A 22,385-nucleotide genomic window follows, 5' to 3' on the forward strand; every position below is an offset into this window, starting at 1 on the left:
AATAGGGGAGACGCACAAGGTTTGTTAAAAACAATGGACAGACATACTTGACCCAAAAGGGAAAAACAGAGGATACATCATAAAATAAAAGGAAAGGGGAAAGGAGCAGACCAGAAGGGTGGGTAACAAGAGATTGAAAAAGAAGAGAATAAAAGGAGAAGTGAAGACAGATGAAGAAAGGAGAGAAGAGAACAAAATTTTAATAAGATTTTGATGAAAGTGTCGTAATTTAGGTGCCAAAAGTGTCTTTGAAAAGAAAAGTTTTAAGGCCTGATTTAAACTTTGAGAGACAACATTCTTGTCTCACGTTAATGGGAAGAGAGTTCCACAACATTGGTGCTACAACAGAAAAAAATATTTTTCTGGTGGTGTATACTATTTGGCGCATGGAAGGAGTGGAAAGAAGGTATTGTTGGGTGGATATAAGTGCTCTAGATGTGGTATATGGTGTCAAGAGCCTATTGATGAATGCAGACGAATGACTCAATTGCACCTTAAATGTAAGGAATAATGGGCAAGATTCACTAAACCTTCCAATGGTTTTGTGATCGTTCCCCAACCCTGAACCGATTCACTAAACTGCTGCCTGATCAATCTCCTCTCTGATCCACCCATGCAAATTAGTAAAACCCCATGCAAAATAGCCAAGCGATTGATTCACTAACAATTGCTTGACTATTTTGCATCGGGTTTTACTGCTGCAGACCTATTAGTAACTGTGCTATCGACAGGTCTGCCTGTTTTTTAATTTTTATTTTTTAATGGTACTGATATTTTGCGTGCGTTACACACGCAAAATATCTGGCCAATTAAAAAAAAAAAAAAAGAGAGAGAAAAAAAAGCCCTGAACCCCCTGAACAAAAAGGCAGGAGGGATGCCGACCTCCTCCTGCCGGCAAATACCTCCCATCACCCCCCAAAAAATCCAGCAGGAGTGATGCCCCCTCCCTCCTGCCACTGACCCCGGATGCCCACTCCCCTCCCCTTACTTCAAAAAGCTGGGAGCAGGAGGGGTGCTCAGTCCCTTCCTGCTCCGTAGGCCTCTTGGATGTGACTGAGTCTTAGGCCCTATATCATGTGATGCATGGGGATGGGCCTAAGACCCTGATTGGCTCAGGCACCTTGGGCTCCTTCCTTGAGAGGAGCCTGAGGCACCTGAGCAAATCAGGGACTTCCTTAGTGTTGAGCATAAGGAAGTCCCTGATTGGCTCAGGCGCCTCAGGCCCCTCCCATGGGATGAGCCCAAGGTGCCTGAGCAATCAGGGTCTTAGGCCCCATCCCGGTGCATCATATGATGCATGGGGAGAGACCTAAAGCCCGGTCACATCCAGGAAGCCTACGGAGCAGGAGGGACTGAGCAACACTCCTGCTCCCAACTTTTTGAAGTACAGGGAGGGGGAGGAGAGCGGGGGTACGGGGTTAGTGGCAGGAGGGAGTGGGCATCCCTTCTGCCAGGTATTTTCAGGGGTGGAGGGCGGTATTTGCTGGCAGGGAGTGGGTGCTGTTCCTGCTCCATAGGCCTGTTGGACATGACTGAACCTTAGGCCCTGCCCCAGTGCATCATGTGATGCACGGGGAGGGGCCTAAGGCCCTGATTGGCTCAGGTACCTGAGGCACCTGAGCCAATCAGAGACTTCCTTAGTGTTGAGCCTAAGGAAATCTCTGATTGGCCATTGCTTTGGCCAATCAGGGACTTCCTCAGGCTGCTCCATAAGGAAGTCCCCGATTGGCTCAGGCGCCTCAGGCCTCTCACAAGGGAGGAGTCTGAGCAATCAGGGCCTTAGGCCCCATCCCGGTGCATCATATGATGCTTGGGGAGGGGTCTAAGGTCCAGTTGCATCCAGGAGGCCTACGGAAGAAGAGGGACTGAGCAACCCTCCTGCTCCCAACTTTTTGAGGTACAGGGAGGGGGGTCGGGGAGAGGGGGTCATGGGTCAGTGGCAGGAGTGAGTGGGTATCCCTACTGCTGGGTTTTTTCAGGGATGGGGGGAGGTATTTGCCAGCAGGAGGGAATGGTAATCCCTCTTGCCATTTTGTGTTTTTTTTTTGTCGGGGAGTAGGAAGGAGTGGGAATCCCTCTTGACTTTTTCTTCAGGGGGAGGGAGGGCTTTTTTCTTTTTAATTGGCAAGATATTTTGCGTGTGTAATATACACAAAATATCTGACCCATTTAAAAAAAATGTATTTTGCCTTTACTTTATGATTTACCCTCATATAAGAACATAAGAACATATATAGATATATTTTCAGGGCATAATAATTAAGATCAGAAAATCACCCAAATCGCAGCAATCAGGATATAGTCCAATGACAGTGGTACAGTCCACATAAATATTTTTGCTTAAATGCAATGCTAAATATTTTATGGCACTACTTTTGATATTATCTCTGAGAGAATTTCATTGTTGTTATTGTCATGTTTAAAGTCTTATCTTTCATTTCCGGTGAAGTATACCATTTAATAGAACTCTGTGCAGTGACATGAGCTTTTGGAACCATATATAAATAAAAGGAAATTTTAATTTACCTGTCAAAAAGAACAGATACACGTTCCATAGCAACAATAACAGACTCACTGTCTGGAACTGTGGCATTCACATCTGAAGTTCGACCTGGGCTGATCTTTTCCTTTCCTGGATAGAAAGCAGGTGGTCAGCAATGCAAGACATGAATTCATATTTGATATTAGGACTTGTTTATTAGAACATTTTGCACCTAACTCCCTGCCCCTATCTGGCACATTAATAATTAACCATACCCAAATAGTTCTCTCTCTTCCCTACTTTCTGCATCTCACTTCCATGCAGGCCTGTGCCACTTCCAAATGTCCAAATGCTTGTCCTGCCCTCTTCTTTCATCATCTACAAACCTCTCAAGTTTGTTTAAAAATATAAACAACACATTAAATTTAGAGTTTAATCTTAGGGCTTCTTTTACAAAAGTGCGCTAGCATTTTTAGCGCACGCACCGGATTAGTGCGCGCTAGCTGAAAAACTACCGCCTGCTCAAGAGGAGGTGGTAGCGGCTAGCGTGCGCTATTGTGCGCATTAAGGCCCTAACGAGCCTTCATAAAAGGAGCCCTTAATTTCAACAATATCAATAATCTCAATAGAGAAGGGTAAATAGTGGGGCTCCCCAAGGGTCTGTGCTGGGGCTGTTGACAAATGAGGTGCAACAGTGATTAAGAAAGCAAATAGAATGTTAGGAATTATTAGGAAAGGAATGAAAAACAAAACCGAGGTTATTATAATGTCTATTACTCCATGGTACGACTGAATATTGTGTGCAAATCTGGTCAACACATCTCAAAAGATGTGGAGGGCCATTTTCGATAGGACATCTAAGTCCAACTTTGGACATTTTTTGCAAAATGTCCAAAGTTGGAGGTGGAGAAATGGCCATTTTGAACAGAACACCCAAAAAATTAAAAAAATTGCCTACTTGGACATCTTGGCCGCTAGGACATCTAGGCCACCAGGACACCTAACTTTATTCACCATTTTCGACCAAAAAACAGTCCAAGTCAGAAATGTTTAAATAGGCACCATTTAGATGTGGGAGGAGCAAACACTGTATTGGACAGCCACACAGACATCACAATAGAGCAGTGGGACACCTTAAGAGGGCACTGCTGTGAACTTCACATAAAGGATGTCAGATGCATATCTCACCAAAAAACCCTTATAATTTAAGGTGATCCCTCCAAACTTCCCCCCAAACCTACTATACCCACCTGTCTTCCACCCCAATAGCCCTTATGACTGCAGGTGACACTTATATGATAGTAATGTAGGGTTTTGGTGGACTCACACCCCCTAAAAATAAGAATAAAACAGTACCTGTCTCTAGAACAACAGCATCTGGTATGGAAAAGGTTCATAGACTATCACACAGATATCTTAAGTAATCCTGTGGATGTGCTTATGAGCCTTAGAGAAGAGGACTCAGGCCCATAAGACATTCTAGCCACTACATTTATGGTTAGTTGTCAGGAGGGAAGGAGAAAGGTTTTCCAATCTGGGTCCCAGTGCCAGGGCTGATCACAAGAGCTCAATGCCAGACTCAGACCTGGTAGTATGTTTCTGGCTTTGAGCTCCTGTGGTAGATATCAGCACATAGCCTTGCATGCTGCGGGGCAGCTTTAATCAGCTATTTTGCATGCATTTTAATGTGCTGAGTCTTGATGTCTTATTGTGGCAGGGCAAAAGCCTTTGTAGCATACAATGACTATTAATGAGCAAGTAAACTGCTCATTAAGGGTACACTGTAGCCCATGGTAGCTTTCTGCACTGGCCCTTGAGAAAGCAAAATTGCTTACCTATAATGGATGTTCTCTATAGACAGCAGGGGAATAAGTGGTGACATACTAGAGCTCTCTCCACTAGCTAAGACTACAGTTTGAATCTTTTGCAGGCATGATTTAAATCAAATCTACCCTGGTATTAAGTTTGTGTGTGTGTAGGAATTTCCATGGTAGAATAGAAGTAAGGTACAGAGGCCAGATTGTCTCAAAGCTTCTGCTAATGGTTGGTTAGTAGGCTACTAAAGTTAGTTTGATGCATGGCCCTTCAGCAAGGTAGGATGGGTAGAATAGTGTAGCTGCATTCTCCTACTGTCTGTCTGTCTATTTATTTATTTTTAAAAATTTATATCCCGCTTATATACTAAGTGGGAAACAAAACATATTATACACTAAACTACATCAAACTACCATCTTAGATTCAGTCTTCATAGGAAAGTTATTGACATCTGCTCAATTATGGAATGCTCTTACAAATAGTTATGCCTTCAGAGATTTTTTTAAAAGACTTACAGTCTCTGCACAATCTCAGTGAACCTTTCATTTAATTCCATAGCCTTGGACCTGCCACAGAAACAGCTTCCATACAAGTTTTTCTGTAGTGCACATCGTGATTATTTTTCATGGTTAGTTCAATTGCAGATTCTGATTGTAAAGCCTGATTTGGCACGTATTTTCTCAAAGCTTGGGTCAAATACCATGGTGCCTCTCCATAGAGTACGTGATGTATAATAGTCAAAATTTTGTGTTCAATTCGAAATTCAACTTGTTACAGGTAAGGAATATTGCTTTTCCCACAAACAAGCAGGGATATGCAGGCGCACTACTGGTGATTCCCTAGCTTTTGGCCACGGTTGTGGTTGTTGAAAGTTAGATATGTCTCTAATGATCAGGAAGAAGCGAGAAGAAGTGTGGTTAATATGCGAACAAGTTAGGGAGAACTGCTTGACCGATGTCAGTGTCTTGAGTGAATGGTGAGTCTAAGTAGTAGTGTCTTGTGAATATATGCACTGATAAACAGGTGGTGGGTCTGCAGACATCCAGGAGAGGTATAGCTATGGCTTTGAGATGGTGAGTGCTGATCCTGAAAGGGTGATCTAATGGGGATTGATGGCAGCAGGTTAAGCAGTCTGATATTCATGAGGATAAGGTTTGCTTGGAGGCAGCAAGCCTGGGTTACTGGGTTGAATGTAACAAAGAGCCCATTTGCACTCCAAAGTGTTAAATGTTTCAAAAGAAGAAAGGAAGCATAATGGTTTAGCTTAGACATAACTTTAGGGAGCAACTTTGAATGTGTGCACACAGCTACTCTGTTATGGGACAACTGGTTATATGATGGATAGGCAACCTGTGATTCTAATTTGCTGATTCATCTAGTTGATGTGATGGCTATCAGGAATATTTAATTCCAAGTAAGAAGCTTAAGAATGGCCATGCCAAAGAGCTTAAAGAGAGGTTGCATTAGTGCAATGAGGGGGATGTTGAGGTTGTGGCAGTGGTGGGTGCCAAATGAAAGGCTGAATATTTGCAAGCCCTTTCAGGAAGTTGAAGATGAATAGATGCATTGAGATTGATTTATTGTCCAATTAGTTGTGATAGGCTGCGATCACTGCCAGATGAAAACAGATAGATGTGGTTTTGAGACCTTTCTGTGAAAAATACAAAAGATATTAGAGGATCTGTTGTACAGGGCAGGAAAAGGGATTGATCACAAAGACTCTGCCCAGGATGTAAAGCCAGTCCATTTGAAGGGGTAAGATCATTGAATAGAAGGATTATGAGCTGATAAGAGAACTTCCTTGACTTCTGGAGTAATTGCCAAGATAGTTCAGCTCAAGTATTACACAGTCAGAGAGAATGTCTGGGGCGAAGAGGTAAAATCTGTCACTGAATTAGGAATACTGAAGTGGGAAGTGTACCGGGAGGAGGAATGAGTAACACACATGTCTGGGCTACCAAGGGGCTATGAGGATGAGATATGCTCTGACTTGATGAGTTTTCAGTGGTCAGCAGCAAAAAAGAGGGGAACATTTATAGGAGGCCCCGTGTCAAAGGTATGACAAAACAATTGTGTGCAACTCTTCAAGAATGAAGCAGAAGGTGAGACATGTAGTATTTTCTAGAGCAGTGAAGATATCAATGTCTGGGTGGCTCTACCAGTGGAAAAGGGGAGATTAGTGCCTTCAGGAGAAATGACCATTCATGTGGGTCTAGCTTGTGGCTGAAGGAGTCTGCAAGCTGGTTGTATTCACCCAGAAGATAAGCTGCTTGAATTTGTACAAGAATGACCAACACAAGATATCAGATGCATAGAGTTCCTGCAAAGCTTGTAGGATCCTGTGCCTCTTTGCTTATTGATATAATATATTGCAACTTAGTTATCAGTCTGGATAGAATTGTAAGTAATGGAGTGCCTCAGGGATTTGTACTGAGATCGATCCTATTCAACATATGTGTGAGCGACATTGCTGAAGTTTTGGAAGGAAAAGTTTGCCTTTTGTGGATGACACCAAGGTCTGCAACAGAGTGGGTTCTCTGGATGGTGTGGACAAAATGAGATGATGCACTTGGGGTGCAGAAATTCAAGCGAACAGTATGTGCTAGGGGGTGAGAGACTGACAGGCACGGATTAGGAAAGAGCACTTGGAGTGATGGTGTCTGAAGATCTCAAGGTGACAAAACAATGTGACAAGGCAGTGGCTGTTGCCTAAAGAATGCTAGGCTACATAAAGAAGTGTAACCAGCAGAAGAAAGGAGGTGGTGATGCCCCTGTACAAGTGGTTGGTGAGGCCCCACTTGGAATACTGTGTCCAGTTTGGGAGGCTGTATCTCTACAAGGTTGTAAAAAGACTTGAGATAGTTCTGAAGGTGACAAAAATGGTACAGGGTTTGTGCCTTAAGATGTATAAGAGACTGGAGGACTTGAATATGTATACATTGGAAAAAGAAAAGAGAGAGGTGATATGATACAGACATTTAAGTACCTGAAAGGTATTAATATTCAATCATCTTCCAGCAACATCTTGGGCAAGTCACTTAATCCCCCAGTGCGTCAAGTACATTAAATAGAGTGTGAGTCAGATAGGGAAAAATGCTTGAGTAACTGAATAATTTCTAATCCTCATAGAATTGTATGATATGCGGAATATAAATAATTAAAAAAAATAAAAATTAGAGGTGGTAGAACTAGAGGACATGAATGGAGGTTGCAGGAAGGTAGACTCAGGAGTAATGTCAGCAAATACTTTTTTTTTACAGAGAGTGGTGGATGCATGGAATGTCCTTCCCAGAGAGTCTAAAACTGTGAATGAATTAAAAAATGCATGAGATAGACACATGGGGTGCTTAAATAGAAATAAGATGAAAACGCAAGATGGCTGTAAAGATGTTTCCTTGGGCAAAAATAGTGGAATCTGAGGCTGATGCCAGCCAGACTTAAATGATCTGTTCCACAAATATTGAAAGACAAAGAATTGTGCTCAAATTCAGCATTAAAGAACACACTAACCAGTTGGTTCGGAAATGTTTTACACACTTTGGAAACTACGTACTATAAGAGCTTATTTTAATTTTCCCGCCTTTAAATTGCTGGTGCAATCTCTGATTTTCAGCTCTCTGGATTATTGTAATATTATCTACTATGCTGGCCTTAAGAGTAATTTCCACAGATTGTGACTGATCCAGAATACGGCCGTAAGGTTGATTTTTAACTTGAAAAAAATCAGATCACGTCACTCCTTTTTATCGTAGGCTGCACTGGCTTCCAATTGAGGCGAAGGTTATTTTAAAGTTCGGATTATTGTGTCATAAAGTGTTGTTCGGTCTTACAGCTGACTATTTATTGGATCATTTTGTACTTACTACATCTAAATGTTCACAACGTATTCCGACATTTTTTTCCTTTCCTTCTGTTAAGAACTGACGATACAAGAGATAATTTGATAGGCTATTCTTTTTTCAGGCAGCAATCAGATTAGTCAACGCTGTGTCCTATATGAAAACACATTTATTTGATAAATTTTTACAAAATTAGAACTGGATAATTTGTTAAGCTGTATTTCCTGAGATTGTCTTAGCTTCTTTTGATTGTGAACCATATAGAACTGTAAGGTTATGCGGTATATAAACAATAATGTAATGTAATTAATGAAATGGCTGAGGGTGGCAGTGGCTCTTGTTGGAATAAAAATTAGCTGGGCCATATCTGCTCATTCCCTTTTTCTTTGTCATGTGATTGTACACTGAGAAAAGATCACCTGTAGTGAAGCTTTGGAGCAGCTTCCTGAAAGTAATCTGTGCTTTCCCTTATTGCTGACAGTATTTTGCGCCACTGCTGACCTCTGGTTTCAGAGACCTGGAGGCTGTAATGTAGTGAGGGTCATGGCAGACTTGCCTGTTTAAATTTTCTTGCTTTTCTTGCTTGCAGCCATAGGGCTCCCTGGGTGGGAAGGAGCAAAGCAATGGTTGGTTGCATGTGCATGAGGAGAGCTGACCCAATTTACTGGGTCTGGGGCATAAGCCACCCAAATAGTTGGGGAAGGGCTGTGCACATTTTGTGCTCACCTGGTTTTCATGCTGTGCTGAGCCCAAGGCAGAAGGTGCAGATGGAGTACAAGGTCAACATGCAGCCATGATCTCAGTGGGGAGTTGTGTGAGTTTTTGTTAGCAAACATGCTAACTTAAAAAAAAAAAAAAAAGAAGTATTGAATAAGAAAAAGACAATTGGGATGGAGTAATGTGGTGAATGGAGGGGACTTCCTTGAAAAAGCCAGGAGGCAAAACATGTTGGAGTCTGTGTCCCCACCTAACTCTTGAGAAATAGATACATTCTATAATTAAGAATCTTTCTTAAAAAAAACGTAAATTTAAATGTCAAAAAAAGGATTGATAATGAAAGATAAATCTTTGCTATAATGAAACAGAAGTATCAGATCAAATGACAAATTAAGTGCTAACAATCTGGTGAAAGCATATTTTTACAGATCAGACTTCTGAAAGTATAGACTTTAGAGGTATATTGGCACTGTATTGTGGGTTGTTGATACTTTATAAAATAAAGCATTAAATCTTACCTGTGTACATGCATGTCAGCATTAAGCCAAGTGCTGCCATAGCTCTGTGGGGACTTTGCATATTGACTCTGTCAACACTCAGCTTAACTAATGCTTCCCCATCCAGCCTAGAAAGCTGTTCTGAAAGGAGGAGACGTTCTAAGCCTCTCAGGACACAATGGTAAATGATTGAGGGTGTGGATTCCTCACTTCCAGAGACCATCACACCGCACATCTGAGCCACAAAAAAACCCAAAAACCTTAGAATAGCAGATTTCATTAACAGTTTATACAAAATTTACTCAGATTTTGTTGATATTTATTTTAAAAAATGTCTATCCTACTTTATCAAACAATTTATGGGCAAGAGCAAAAATCACACATACACATAAGAAACTTACAATACAACAAATAAGATAAAATCACAATTAAAAACAAATCAGAAAACACTAAAAAAAACCCAATCATGTACAAGTATCCAGCAAAAATTTTACACTATGAATTAAAATCTCTCATTCTGTAACAATTACACCATGCCCTTTAAAAGTGTTTAAACTCTGGCAAGACTAAGCTGTTTATTTCAGGTGAAATCATTCCCCTGAATAAGCTATTGGTGAAACGGGCTCCTATTGCTTTTATTGTTTAACATAGGGCTCCTTTTACGAAGCCGTGTTAGTGGTTTAACGCACGTAATAGCGCGTGCTAAACTGCCGGCTGAGCTAGACGCTGGCGTTAGTTCTAGCTGCATAGCGCGGGTTTAGCGCACGCTAAAAAGCTGCGTTTTGCCATATGGTATTCAGAATTAATTTGAGAATTGACAGTTAATGAACATTCATAGTGACATTATGATGATTACTGAACAATGGGCTAGATTCACTAACCTGCCCGAATCGGAACAATCTGTTTCCGATTCAGGCAGGTCCAAACAAATTCACTAACCTAAAATATGCAGACGGGGGCGATCGGACCCGTCCTAGCCGCAACTTTTTTTTTTAACTTTAAACTTTTGCAAGCCCGTGGGTTTAACCCGCTTTGGGTTAAAACCATGGGCTTGCACAGGCAGTCGGGGCAGGCATGTTTGGGGCCCGACTCTCCTGCTCCTATGCGGCGGTGGCGGCAGCCTCTTCCCTCCTTCTCTTCAATGCGAGCCTGCGGGTTTAAAGCTACACAGATTAGTGAATACTGCAGGAGGGAAATCTGGTTGCTAAGGGTTCGCAAAATGATCGGTACATGATCGGTTAGCTTAGTGAACCTAGCCCAATGGTAGGAGGGAGGTTTTTTGATCAATGATTAAAGTCAGCCTTTAAATGGTTGCAACTTGAAAGCATTGTACTGATCGTAGTTGCTAGATCCCTGGCATCAGTGGTCTTTTTCCCCCCTTTCCTTTTCACTTTATTATTATTATTGATTTGGGTATTACTGAGTGATTCACTGAAATTGTGAAGTGTTTGGACACTATTTTTTGTGGGGATGGCTAACAGAATCAACCTCTGCTCACAGTTCAGACCTTATACCTAGATCCCAGCCAAATGGCTGAAACGTAGTATGTGTGGATCTGTTTTTTAACAGAAGGTTTAAATCCTACTGCATTGGAAACAATTATAAAAATCATGCACCAATAGAAACAGGCTGCAGGATGTTAACTGCCTTCACCCACAATTGCACGTTCTCAATCTCAGCCAAAGGTTCAACACTGGCTGAAGGCCAAATGTTTGAGAGGTGGTCACAGCAACAAAATTTTTCTCTTATTAATCAAGCACAAGTATATCTAAGTATGGGTGAAAAAAAGTTAAAACACACTTTACAAAATAACTCTCTAATGAGCGCTCCTAAGGATCAATCAATAGTAGTTATATGTGGTGACTGTGAATACCCAAAGTTGACTCTCTTGAATGTACTTATTATTTTATACACTGGCTAACATAAGTACTTTATAATAATACAATATAATAAAGTTTAGTAATGGTTATTCCTTTTCTGATTTATATATTATGTATGTAAAAAGTATTTGAAATTTCAATAAAAAATATAATAAAATAATAACTCCTCAAGATTACAAAAAACATATAATAATAATAATTTTATTCTTATATACTGCTATACCAAAAAAGTTCTAGGTGGTTCACAACAAGCTGAGCTAGTACATGCAATACAGATGAGATATAACAAATTAGAATGATGAAGGCAAAGAACAAAAAATTGCATTAAAAAACTAGTTGCCAGCCTAGGAGAAGTTACAGAATCTCAAATAAATTGTACTAAGTTGAATATCCACCCCAGAATATATAAAGCCTGATAGTCAAAGAATTTATGCTTTCAATTTGGAGAGTTATACAGTACTCTTAAATTGATCTAAATTTAAGAGGATAGTGAAATTTTCAGTATAAATTTAGCACAAGACCATAGTAAATTTTCAGAGGGCCAATTTAACTTACTTCCAGTGGTGTACCAAGGGGGGGGGGGACCGGTCCGCCCCGGGTGCACGGCTTGGGGGGGGTGCACAGCCGGCCAGGTCCGGGTCCTCCTGCCCTACTACCCGGGTCCTCCTGCCCTTCCTTTCCCCCAGTCTGCACCGCTGCAGTCTTACCTCCCCGCTGCTGCTGCTAATCGCCGACAAGAAGTCTTCTTTCCGACGTCAATTCTGATGTCAGAGAGGACGTTCCGGGCCAGCCAGGCAGTGATTGACTGGCCTGGAACATCCTCTCTGACGTCAGAATTGACGTCGGAAAGAAGACTTCTTGTCGGCGATGAGCAGCAGCAGCAGCGGGGAGGTAAGATTGCAACGGCGCAGAACGGGGTAAAGGAAGGAGAGAGGTGCTTTTTCTTTCCACGGCAGGGAGGGAAGGATGTAGGCAGGCAAGCTGGCTGGCTTTAGCGCGGCAGGGAGGGAGATAGGTAGGCAGGCTGGCTTTGACAGTGGACAAAATCTGGAAGGCTGTCGGGGGACATAAGAAGGAGGCACTGGGGGCACTAAGACACGGGAAGGGGGCACTATGGACACAGGATGGAGGCACTGGGGGCACTATGGACACAGGACGGAGGCACTGGGGGCACCATGGACACAGGAAGGAGGCACTGGGGGCACCATGGACACAGGAAGGAGGCACTATAGACACAGGATGGAGGCACTAAGGACACAGGACGGGGGCACTGGGGGCACTATAGACACGGGAAGGAGGCACTGGGGGCACTAGGGACACAGGACAGAGGCACTGGGGGCATTAAGGACATGAGAAGGAGGCACTGAGGGCACTAAGGACACAGGAAGGAGGCACTGGGGGTACTAAGGACATGGGAAGGAAGGAGAGAAGGAATAGAAAGGGACAATTGTTGGGCATAAGTGCAGAAAGAAAGAAATGAAAGGATACATAGTCAATTAATAGATGTCCCCTTTTGATGAAAAAAATAAATGGTCACATTACGTCTGACTTACTTTCTCTGCAGTAGAGTCGGCAGCCGCGCTGACGTGCAGGAAGGTCCCCCGATGACTCATCTGCTGGCTCTGCTCCAGAAGAAGTAAGTTACGTCGGAGGGGGTAGACCCGGCAGATGCAGTCATTACGGAACTTTGCCACAACTCCCTGCATCTGCTGGGTCCACCCCCTCCGATGTAACTTACTTCTTCCAGAGCAGAGCCAGCAGACGAGTCATCGCGGGACCTTCTAGCATGCAGCTGCTGAGTCCGCTCCAGAGCAAGTACGTTGGATGGGGAGGACTGGCAGCAGGCAGCTACAGTCATCGTGGGACCTTGCTGCATGAAGGGAGGGAAAGAAAGGGGGCAGGGTGGTATGGAAGAGTGGTGCTGATGGAATTGATGTACAGAGAAAGGGGAGAGACATAAGGGGGAAGGATATTGGAGGAAAAGAAAGGGGGAAGATGCTGATTGAAGAGGGGTGGATGGCAAGAGAAAGGGCAGACATTGGATGGGGAGCCTATGCTGGATGGAAGTAAAGATGGGAGAGATAAGGGAGCAAATGCAGGAAGGAAATGGGAGGAGAGAAAGAGGGGAGCAGACGCTGGATGGAAGTGGACAGAGAGAGGAGAAGGTACTAGATGGAAGGGTTGGAGAAAGAGGGTACATGATGGAAGGAGGGGATAAATAAAAGGAGGGCTCATGATGGGGAGGAAAGGATTGAGTTAGGGAAACACTGGAGGGGTGAGGGAAAGAGGTGGCAAGCTTTAGGTAGACAGTGAAAAAGGACATTGATGAGAGGGTAGTAAGAACGTAATCTAGACAGATGCAGAAAATAAATTGAAAAGGAAAATGAGGGAAAAAAGGGAAAGGGATTGCAGAGGAGAGGTGTGGGAGAGGGAAGGAGAGGAGACAGATGCCAGACCAATGGGGGTGAAAGGAGAGATGGAAGGAGGAGGCATACAGTTTCTGGAAGGGGCATAGAAGGAGAGAAGATGCCATATAGGGGAAGAGAGACAGCAGACAGTGGATGGAAGGAAGAGAGTTACAAGAAGATGAGGAAAGCAGAAACTACAGAAGACAAAGGTAGAAAAAAAATGTATATTTATTTATTGCTTTAGGAGACATGTGTCATTGTTTCTGTGGTGCACTGTATGCATAGTTCAGCTTCCTACTGGTTCAATTTAACCTTTGTCTATGTATTTCTATTTTATCCCCTCTTTTACAAAACTGTGGAGCGTTTTTTAGCGCCAGCCATGGTGGTAGCAGCTCTGATGCTCAGAATTCTATGAGCCCATCTACATCCTCCCAGCCACTGAAGCCCTCCCCAGCCCATCCTCCCCCAAACGGCCATATACAGACTGTGCAAGTCTGCCCAGTACTGGGATTTTGCCATTGATCAATTATACTCACTAGTGGTTATAATGTCATTAAACTCTTAAATTTAGGATCATAAAAAGTGTCTGGCAAAAGGGGCAGATTTAGGACAGAGAAATGGTTAGGAGCTGAATATTGATTTTTCAGCATTAGGCTTACAAATGTAGGCAAATGAATGATAGTCCTAGTTTATAAACATTAATTTTTAATTTCCTAAATTAGGATGAATTTTTAGCTGAAAATGTAGACCCATACTGAAATAAGACAAGAAAAATATTCTAGTATCATTTGATGAAGATATTGAAGGAGTAATTTTATAAATGGTTTATCCAAATGTAAAATGTTACATGGTGTATTAATAACACAGTACAGGCTGAATGACCATTTTCAAATGGAGGAAAAAGCCTCAGACAAGGGCCCTCCCACCTCCACAATGGTGGAATAGTGGTGGTTAAGCGTTCACCTCACTGGCAAAAAACCTCCTTTAAATGAAACAAGCACTGTGCTGTGTTATGCTTTGTTTGGAAGATGTTACAGATAGATGAAAAAATAACCAACTTATCTTCTGTTGATCGGTACACCAACGGTGGCCAACGTTTCACAAGTCTGCTGCCTCAGGGTGTAATGTAGGGGTGCCCAATACTTCAATCGCGATCGACCGGTTGAGCGCTCAGGCAACCCCGGTCGATCGCTGAGCCATGCAGTTTCCTTTCTTTGCTGTCCGGCTGTCTCTCTGGCCTCCTGCGCATCCTTTTACTTAATTGTAGCAGGAAGCAGCCTGCAGAGATGATCCTCTGCCGCGATCCTACATCTGATGTCAGAGGAGGGGCGGGACAGCTCCTGAGGCCTATGGCAACCTGCAAGGATCGCTAAAGTACTGGTGATCGTCTCTGCAGGCTGCTCCCTGCTAAAATTAAGTAAAGGGATGCACGGGATGTCATGGAAGAACACACAGGCCTTCCGGGGGGGGGGGAGGGCAGGCCTTCAGGGGGGACGGTGCAGGCCTTCAGGGGGGGAGGGCCCTGGTGTAGAAGGGAGGGAGGGAAGGGGGGTTCAAACAGACATGCATATGCCGGACTTTGGGGGGGAAGAAATAATGGGTCTAAAAAGAGAAGTGGGAGAGAGATGGTGGACAATGGGATTTAGGGAGGGAAGGAACAGAAAGGGAGAGAAGTTAGACATAAGGGATGGTGTGGAGGGGGGATAGAGATACTGGATAGGAGGGTAGTTGAGAAAAGCTGGATCTGTGGATGGAGACAAAAAAAGGAAAGATGCCAACTCCAAGGGAGGGAAGGGAAATGGAAGGGGAGGACAGAGATAGAAGATGGATGGTTAGCACGGAGAAAGAAGAAAGGAGACCCTGGCAAGCAAGTTATCAGAAGACAACCAGAGCCTGGGACCAACAAGATTTGAATAATGACCAGACAACAAAGGTAGGAAAAATGATTTTATTTTCAATTTAGTGATCAAAATGTGTCCATTTTGAGAATTTATATCTGCTGTCTATATTTTGCACTATGGCCCCCTTTTACTAAACTGCAATAGCGTTTTTTAGCGCAGGGAGCCTATGAGCATCGAGAGCAGCATAGGGCATTCAGCACAGCTCCCTGCGCTAAAAACTGCTATCGCAGTTTAGTAAAAAGGGAGGGGGTATATTTGTCTATTTTTGTATAGTTCTTACTGAAGTGACATTGCATAAAGTCATCTGCCTTGATCTCTTTGAAAAAAATATAAATGATAATCAACATTTTCTCTGCGTACAGTGTGCTTTGTGTTTTTTTAATTTTATTGTTGGTAGATCATTTTGACTTGGTCATTTTAAAAGTAGCTCGCAAGCCCAAAAAGTGTGGGCACCCCTGGTGTAACGTATCCGATCAAACTTTAAATTGGACGCTAAACGTATCTCTCACATCCACTGTGGCGGTGGGAGGGCCCTTGTCTGAAGCTTTTTCCTCCATTTGAAAATGGTCACTCAGCCTGTACTGTGTTTTAAATACACTATGTGACATAGTGCATCTTTCTTTTGTGAAAGTGTTTTATTAGTACTGTTGGTTTTCACAATATCTGAGTCTTTTTGGTTATCCAAATGTAAAGACAGCTTTTCAATGGAAACATTTTTTTTTTTTATAAATTTGCTTGCTGGCAGAAAAATGTATAAGAATGTGTACTGACAAGATGGTGCATACATACTTGGCTGCCTATATGGTTGGCATGGTGGTGATTTCACAAACAGCATTTAAACAGGGTGACCTGGGCCTACACAGTAGTGGGTGGGGCTCTGGTTGCCTTGTTGAACAGACTAGATGGACCATGAGGGTCTTTTTCTGCCGTCATTTATTGTGTTACATACATGGCCACTGTGTACCAGTATTCCTAAGAGTATAATTTGGGCACACCAGGCGCAGAGATGCCATGAGTGCATATTTTATAAAATGAAAGTACAGACATACACGCACACAGCAATGACAAGATTAATAGACACCAAAGAGGCAAATCTTGCTCAAAAGATTAGTCATAGAGACAAACTTGTGACCTCTTTTACAAAGCCGCGTGGCAACAGCCCCGAAGCCCTTTAAATCTCTATGGGCTTCGGGGCCACTAGCGCAGCTTTGTAAAAGAGGCTGTTTGATGCCAGCTGAGGAGAGATACTGAAGTAAGGCCTAACTGCTCCACAAAATATTTGAGACTAGGTCCCATGACAGATGGGAAGGTATGGCAGGCGCAGTGCAACTCTCTAAAAAGTTGTTGTAAACAAGATGGTGAGCATTCCCATGTAGGCTCCATCAGATTATGTCATCCTGTTGTCCTCAAAACTTTGGGTTTTAGAAGGCTTCTGTTCTAACTACATATATTGCTCAAACAATTAGCCAAATGTTGTATTGTCTTTTCTTGGTCATCATTAATTGGCACCAATAAACTGATCATCATTTGGAATGGAGTAGCAGTTTAGTGGTTGGGCTGAATCCATAAAAGACAGTTTTCAAATCCCTGATGCTTGCTATGATCTTAGGAAAGTTGTTTAACCTTCTACTGTCTCAGGTACAAACTTGGATTGAAAGCCCTCTAGGACAGAGAAATACCTAGCATACCTGGAAGAACTAGCCTTGAGCTACTACTGAAAAGGAATGAGTTAAAATAGCAAAATAAAATATATAAATCTATGAAAAGAACACAGTTTCTCTCATATTAAAAAAATAATGTTCAGAAATAGTTAATATGTAAATTATATTGATGAAAGAATAATCTTTGTGAAATACCACAGGTCACTTGATGCTCTAATGAAATGATGAATTCATTTTACTGTGTAACATTTATTTTTCCCAAAAAAGAACAAACCCGTACTAAAACAACTACAGCACTTATTTCCTCTAATTGCCTTATCAGATATGTTTGAGCAACTATATTGGGGGAGGTAGACAGATCTAGGAAGACCAAAATGAAATGCAAACCCATGTCCCATGTCATAAAAGGGGGGTGGTGGGGGGTTATGAAGCCACATTATCGCCGGTCACAGCAGTAAAAGCTTCGATGCTGCAAATTCATATGAGCGTCAGCGCTTTTACCACCACAGCCTGCAATAAAAACCCCTAACGCAACTTCATAAAAGGGGGGGGTGGGGGTTATTAGTTAAATTGTAAAGTGATGATTGCTATTTCTCTGTTTTTTTTCAAATTTACATCTGCTATTTTTATATTTTGCACAATATTAGGGGCCATGCATCACTGTTTCTGTGGTGTTGCTTTGTATGCAGAGTCCAGCTTCTTGGTGTTTCAGTTTAACTTTTGTCTACATATTTCTATTTTACCCCTTTTTTACAAGACCATAGTGCAGTTTATACCACCTGCCGTGATGGTAACAGCTCTGATGCTCATAGGAATTCTATGAGCGTCAGAGCTGTTACCGCCATGGCTGATGCTAAAAACGCACTATGGTTTTGTAAAAGTGGGGAGTGAAGTTAGTTTGTGATTACATATTCCATACTGGGTGAAGGTGTTTTCTATATTCTGTGTGTACGAAAGACATGGTTCTCTGTTAGCACTGACTGTGCAGTATTAATCTGTACTAGTCTGGCTTGTTTTACAATGGGTGTTTTGATGTTTTACTGCTCACTTCATTATGTAAGATGCTGCCTTTTCCTAGGTACACTCTTGTGCAATGTATGGATTGTTACTAAAAATGAAAGATTAGGTTTCTTATCTCTGCTAATCTTCCCTCTTCTAAATCTCCTCTGGAGGCTGAACTCGAGGGATCTTGTATGTCTGGTAGCTTCTGCTTCAGGGCTACTAAAACTTGATCCCTCCCCTTTGGGCTACCTGACCGGGAGTTTCCTGTCATGCTCAGTTAGTAGAAAAACCAGGTAGATCTAAGACAACAGGAAACAGGAAAAGAAAGAGGACACGGGAACTCCCGCTACCAGTCAATTCTGCTCAAGAAATTATTACACTAAAAACCACGGCCAAAAAAAAGCCAACTGTAATCAAACATAGAATGTGAACATTTTAAAACTGCAAAACATAGGAAATTTATGGAACATAGACACAGCCTGAAGATCACAAGGGGCATCCCCCCCCCCCCTGGGAACCACACCAACCCTTAAGCCTTACAAAAGGGAATACGCATGTAATTCTTAGTGAGGCTGGTCAAAGACAAAAATCCAGCTTACCAGTTACTGAAGAGGTGACCTGCAAATCGGACAAAAAAGATGGGCAGGAGTTCAGCCTCCAGAGGAGATTTACTAGAAGGAAGATTAGCAGAGGTAAGAAACCTAATCTTTCATTCTTGTACAATCCCTGTGGAGGCTGAACTCGAGGGATGTATCAAAGCAGTCCCAAATCTCAGGGAGGGCCCGATGAGCCTGCTGCGAGAACAGAAGCGCCAACGGCCGTATCACCCTTAGCCGCCACATCAAGCTGGTAAAACCTGGAAAAGGTATGAAAGGAAGCTCACGTGGCCACCTGACAAATCTCCTCAGGTGAGACCGCATGAGCTTCAGCCATTCCTCTGGTAGAGTGAGCCTTCACCCCAAGGTAAGGCTTTTTCCCCGCTGCCACATAGGGCACGAAATGGCCGCACGTATCCAATGTGAAATGTTAGCCTTGGAAGCAGGCCGACACCAATGCGCGGGGACCGCCAGGACATACAGATGGTCTGACAGACGGAAGTCGTTAGCGGCCTCTAGATATCTCAAAAGGGGACGCTGTATATCCAGAGACCACAAAACAAGGTCCGAAGACTTGGAACCCGAAGGAATAAAGGCTGGCAAATGAACGTCCTGATTGATGTGGAAAGTGGAAACCACTTTCGGAAGAAAAGAAGGCACAGTCCTCAAAATCACTCTATGGCTGCCAGATCCAGTAACCGGTGCACCATAGCGCGCACCTTGCTGGCCCTGTCTGGATTTCCCTCAGGAGAGTACAGGAAGAAGTCCGCTGGTAGCCGGAACTGCAGTCGAAGACCGTCCCTGAGTACCTCCAGGACCCATTGGTCCGAGGTTATCTTTAGCCATTCTGAAAGGAAGGCCGAAAGCCACCCCCCGATTCAGGGGGGCCTCGCCAGAGACCTTGCGTCAAAATTTTTTTTAGGAAGGGACAGAAGCTTGAGAGTTGGAAGGCTATTGACGCACTGTACCTCCAAAGTGAGGTCTGTAGGGCGCTCCGAAACGCTATCCTGCCGCAGGGGGTCTGGCGTACTGCGAGGTTCTCCACAAGGAATGAAAATTTGGTCGTCCTGTCTCCCTGGATGGACGAGATCTAGAGCCAAGAAGCACCTTAGGCTTACAGTCCTGCACACTTGCCATAAGGTCATCCAAACCCTGGCCAAACAAGAGCAAACCTTTGAAGGGTAATTTGCTCAGCATAGCCTTAGATGAAGAATCTATAACATTCTCCTAGCAAAAACTGAAGAAGCTCCCAGCTTAGCAAAACTTTCAAAAAATCATAGAGTGCGTCTGCCAAATATTTCACTCTAGAAACCAGGAAGTTGAGATCTCGAAGGACAACCTCCTCAAGATCCTGACGAAGTTTAGTATGACATGCCTGGGCCACAAAGGAAGTGGCCGTTGCAGCAGAATCAAAAAGATGCTTCATGACAAAATCTAGTCTTCGATCCTGGACATTCTTCAAGACAACCCCTCCATCCGAGGGCAAAGAGGTACGTTTAGTGACCTGAGCCACTGCCTAATCCACCCTCAGCGGGACTAAGCGCTTGGAAAATTCCGATGCCATGGGATACAATTTAGTTATGGCCCTAGCACACTTCAGGGGACCCTCTGAGGCCTCCCAAACCTCCAAGAGCATTTCCACCAAATCTGCATGATTCGGAAATGCAGTGGAAAGGGGGGGGGGGTTTAGAACTCATGATGAACACTCTGCCTCAACCGCCGAATCTGAATCAAGTTTCCATGTCCACAGGGATTCAGAGATAAGATCAGGAAGGCGACTGGACTTAAAAAGCCTGCGCACGGGCTGATCCGCTCCCAGATTGCGGAAATCAGTGTTCTGGGAATCCTCGAGATCCGCTAGGCTAGCTACATCAGCGGAGCCCGCCGAAGAGCTGTGCTACAGCAACGGCACAGAAATTGACACAGGCACCGAGGCAATAGCGGGAAGTTGCCGCTGGCTTTCAGGTGGACCAGCAAAGGAGCAATTTGACATGCTGGAATCCAAAGGCTGAACAGACTGCCCCACCGAAGTCTGAGAGGGAGACACAGAGCCCGCTTTCTCATGAAAGCCTGATATATCATATTCACAAATTCTGGCAGAAAATAGTCACCGGCGGCCAGAGCCAATCTGCGGGACTCAGATTTGGAATGTTTCACGGAGGCACCCTCCTCGCCCAAATTTGGCATCCTGAACGCTGAAATCGCGTCTCCGGTGGAATCGGAAGAAAGCAGGTCCTCCCCGGAAGATAGTGTGGGATCCATATACGGCTCACGCTCCTCACAGGCTGCGGCGCACGTAATACACGGCTGCTAACCCATCAGCCATCCACCACATTTACGGCATGAATCCATGCCATCCTGTCCTGAGCTGGCCATCTGTGAAGTTTGGAGCAAAAACGAAGCTTCTAAGACCCAAAAATATGCTTCTAAAAACTTTAAAGAAAATCCAAGATGGCCACTGCGGGTGCTAATTTTGCCTGTAAAACACCCGTTAAAAACACAGGAAAATGCGAAAAACGGTGATTTTACAATTTTACAGGTGGGGAGGGGGACCAGGGTATGCAGGGAAACCACCCAAAACCCCGATTTGAATACCCCAAAAAATTGGTAAACTCTGTGACTTACAGACCCCACAGAGACATGTGCTGCAATAAAAGTCTATGGCAGCCTGTAATACACAGTACAAGCAAGGAGATAAGTACCTCAGGAGCTGATTAAACTGGATTTTCAGGTCTTCTGACAGCCTCACCTTCCCTTTCACCACAGATCACAACCAGCAGGAACCCTCAGGGAAATTAGGGAAGACACGCAATCCGGTTCCGATCCCGGCGTACCTCCACGGAATCGCAGCAACCTGTGCTCTACCCCTTTGCGGACAAACCCGGAGAAAGATGGCTCCTGATCCTGGATACCCGATCCAATCTGCAGGCTGTCTAGAGAGCACCCTCCAGAAGCAAACAAAATTTAAAATGTCTATGATTTCCCACCGAAGGATCACTCGCACAGAGTTAATCCGCAGCACGTGGGCAAACCTGCAAAATAAATAAAAAAAGACTAGGAATTCAAAACAAATCATGAGCAGAAGAGACTGATTTCAGCAATGCAGAAGTACAAAACTGAGCATGACAGGAAACTCCCGAGCAGGTAGCCCAAAGGGGAGGGACCAAGTTTTAGTAGCCCTGCAGTAGAAGCTACCAGACATACAAGATCTCTTGAGTTCAGCCTCCAGAGGGATTGTACAAGAATCATGTTTTTCATATAGATGAGGGGGATGTCAAAAAATGATGGGCCCCCTAAGTGTGCCTAACAGTTTGTGCTCAACCTCTGCTTAACAGAAGGTGAGACTACTTCAGGGATGGCCCTGAGCTCCAAGGAAAACTATGCAGACTGGCTAACAGGTACCCAAAAAGGGATCATCAGCCTGTCAGCTACAGACCAAAGTCTGCAAATTCTCAAGTAGGCAGAGCTCCAAAATTGCTTCAAACATGAAATTACCCAAAAAGGGGATGACATTACATTGAATTTAAAACAATAAAATGGGGCGAGCAGAAAACACACAGCTGCAGACATGCTTGCAGAAGAAAAGA

General features: G+C 43.6%; 1 protein-coding gene across 6 annotated transcripts in view; it reads right to left on the reverse strand.

Annotated features, from left to right (window-relative positions):
* Positions 1–22,385, reverse strand: part of HTT (huntingtin) — an 831,912-nt gene that overhangs the window by 36,808 nt on the left and 772,719 nt on the right. For all 6 annotated transcript variants that reach the window (XM_033950363.1, XM_033950354.1, XM_033950401.1 and 3 more), the window contains 2 exons: positions 9,372–9,585; positions 2,527–2,632 (listed from right to left, as the gene is read on the reverse strand). In XM_033950363.1, coding sequence (XP_033806254.1) covers positions 2,527–2,632; positions 9,372–9,585 — 320 coding nt within the window. The remainder of the gene's footprint in view (positions 1–2,526; positions 2,633–9,371; positions 9,586–22,385) is intronic.

Source organism: Geotrypetes seraphini, chromosome 1, assembly GCF_902459505.1.
Source record: "Geotrypetes seraphini chromosome 1, aGeoSer1.1, whole genome shotgun sequence".
Lineage (NCBI taxonomy): Eukaryota > Metazoa > Chordata > Amphibia > Gymnophiona > Dermophiidae > Geotrypetes > Geotrypetes seraphini.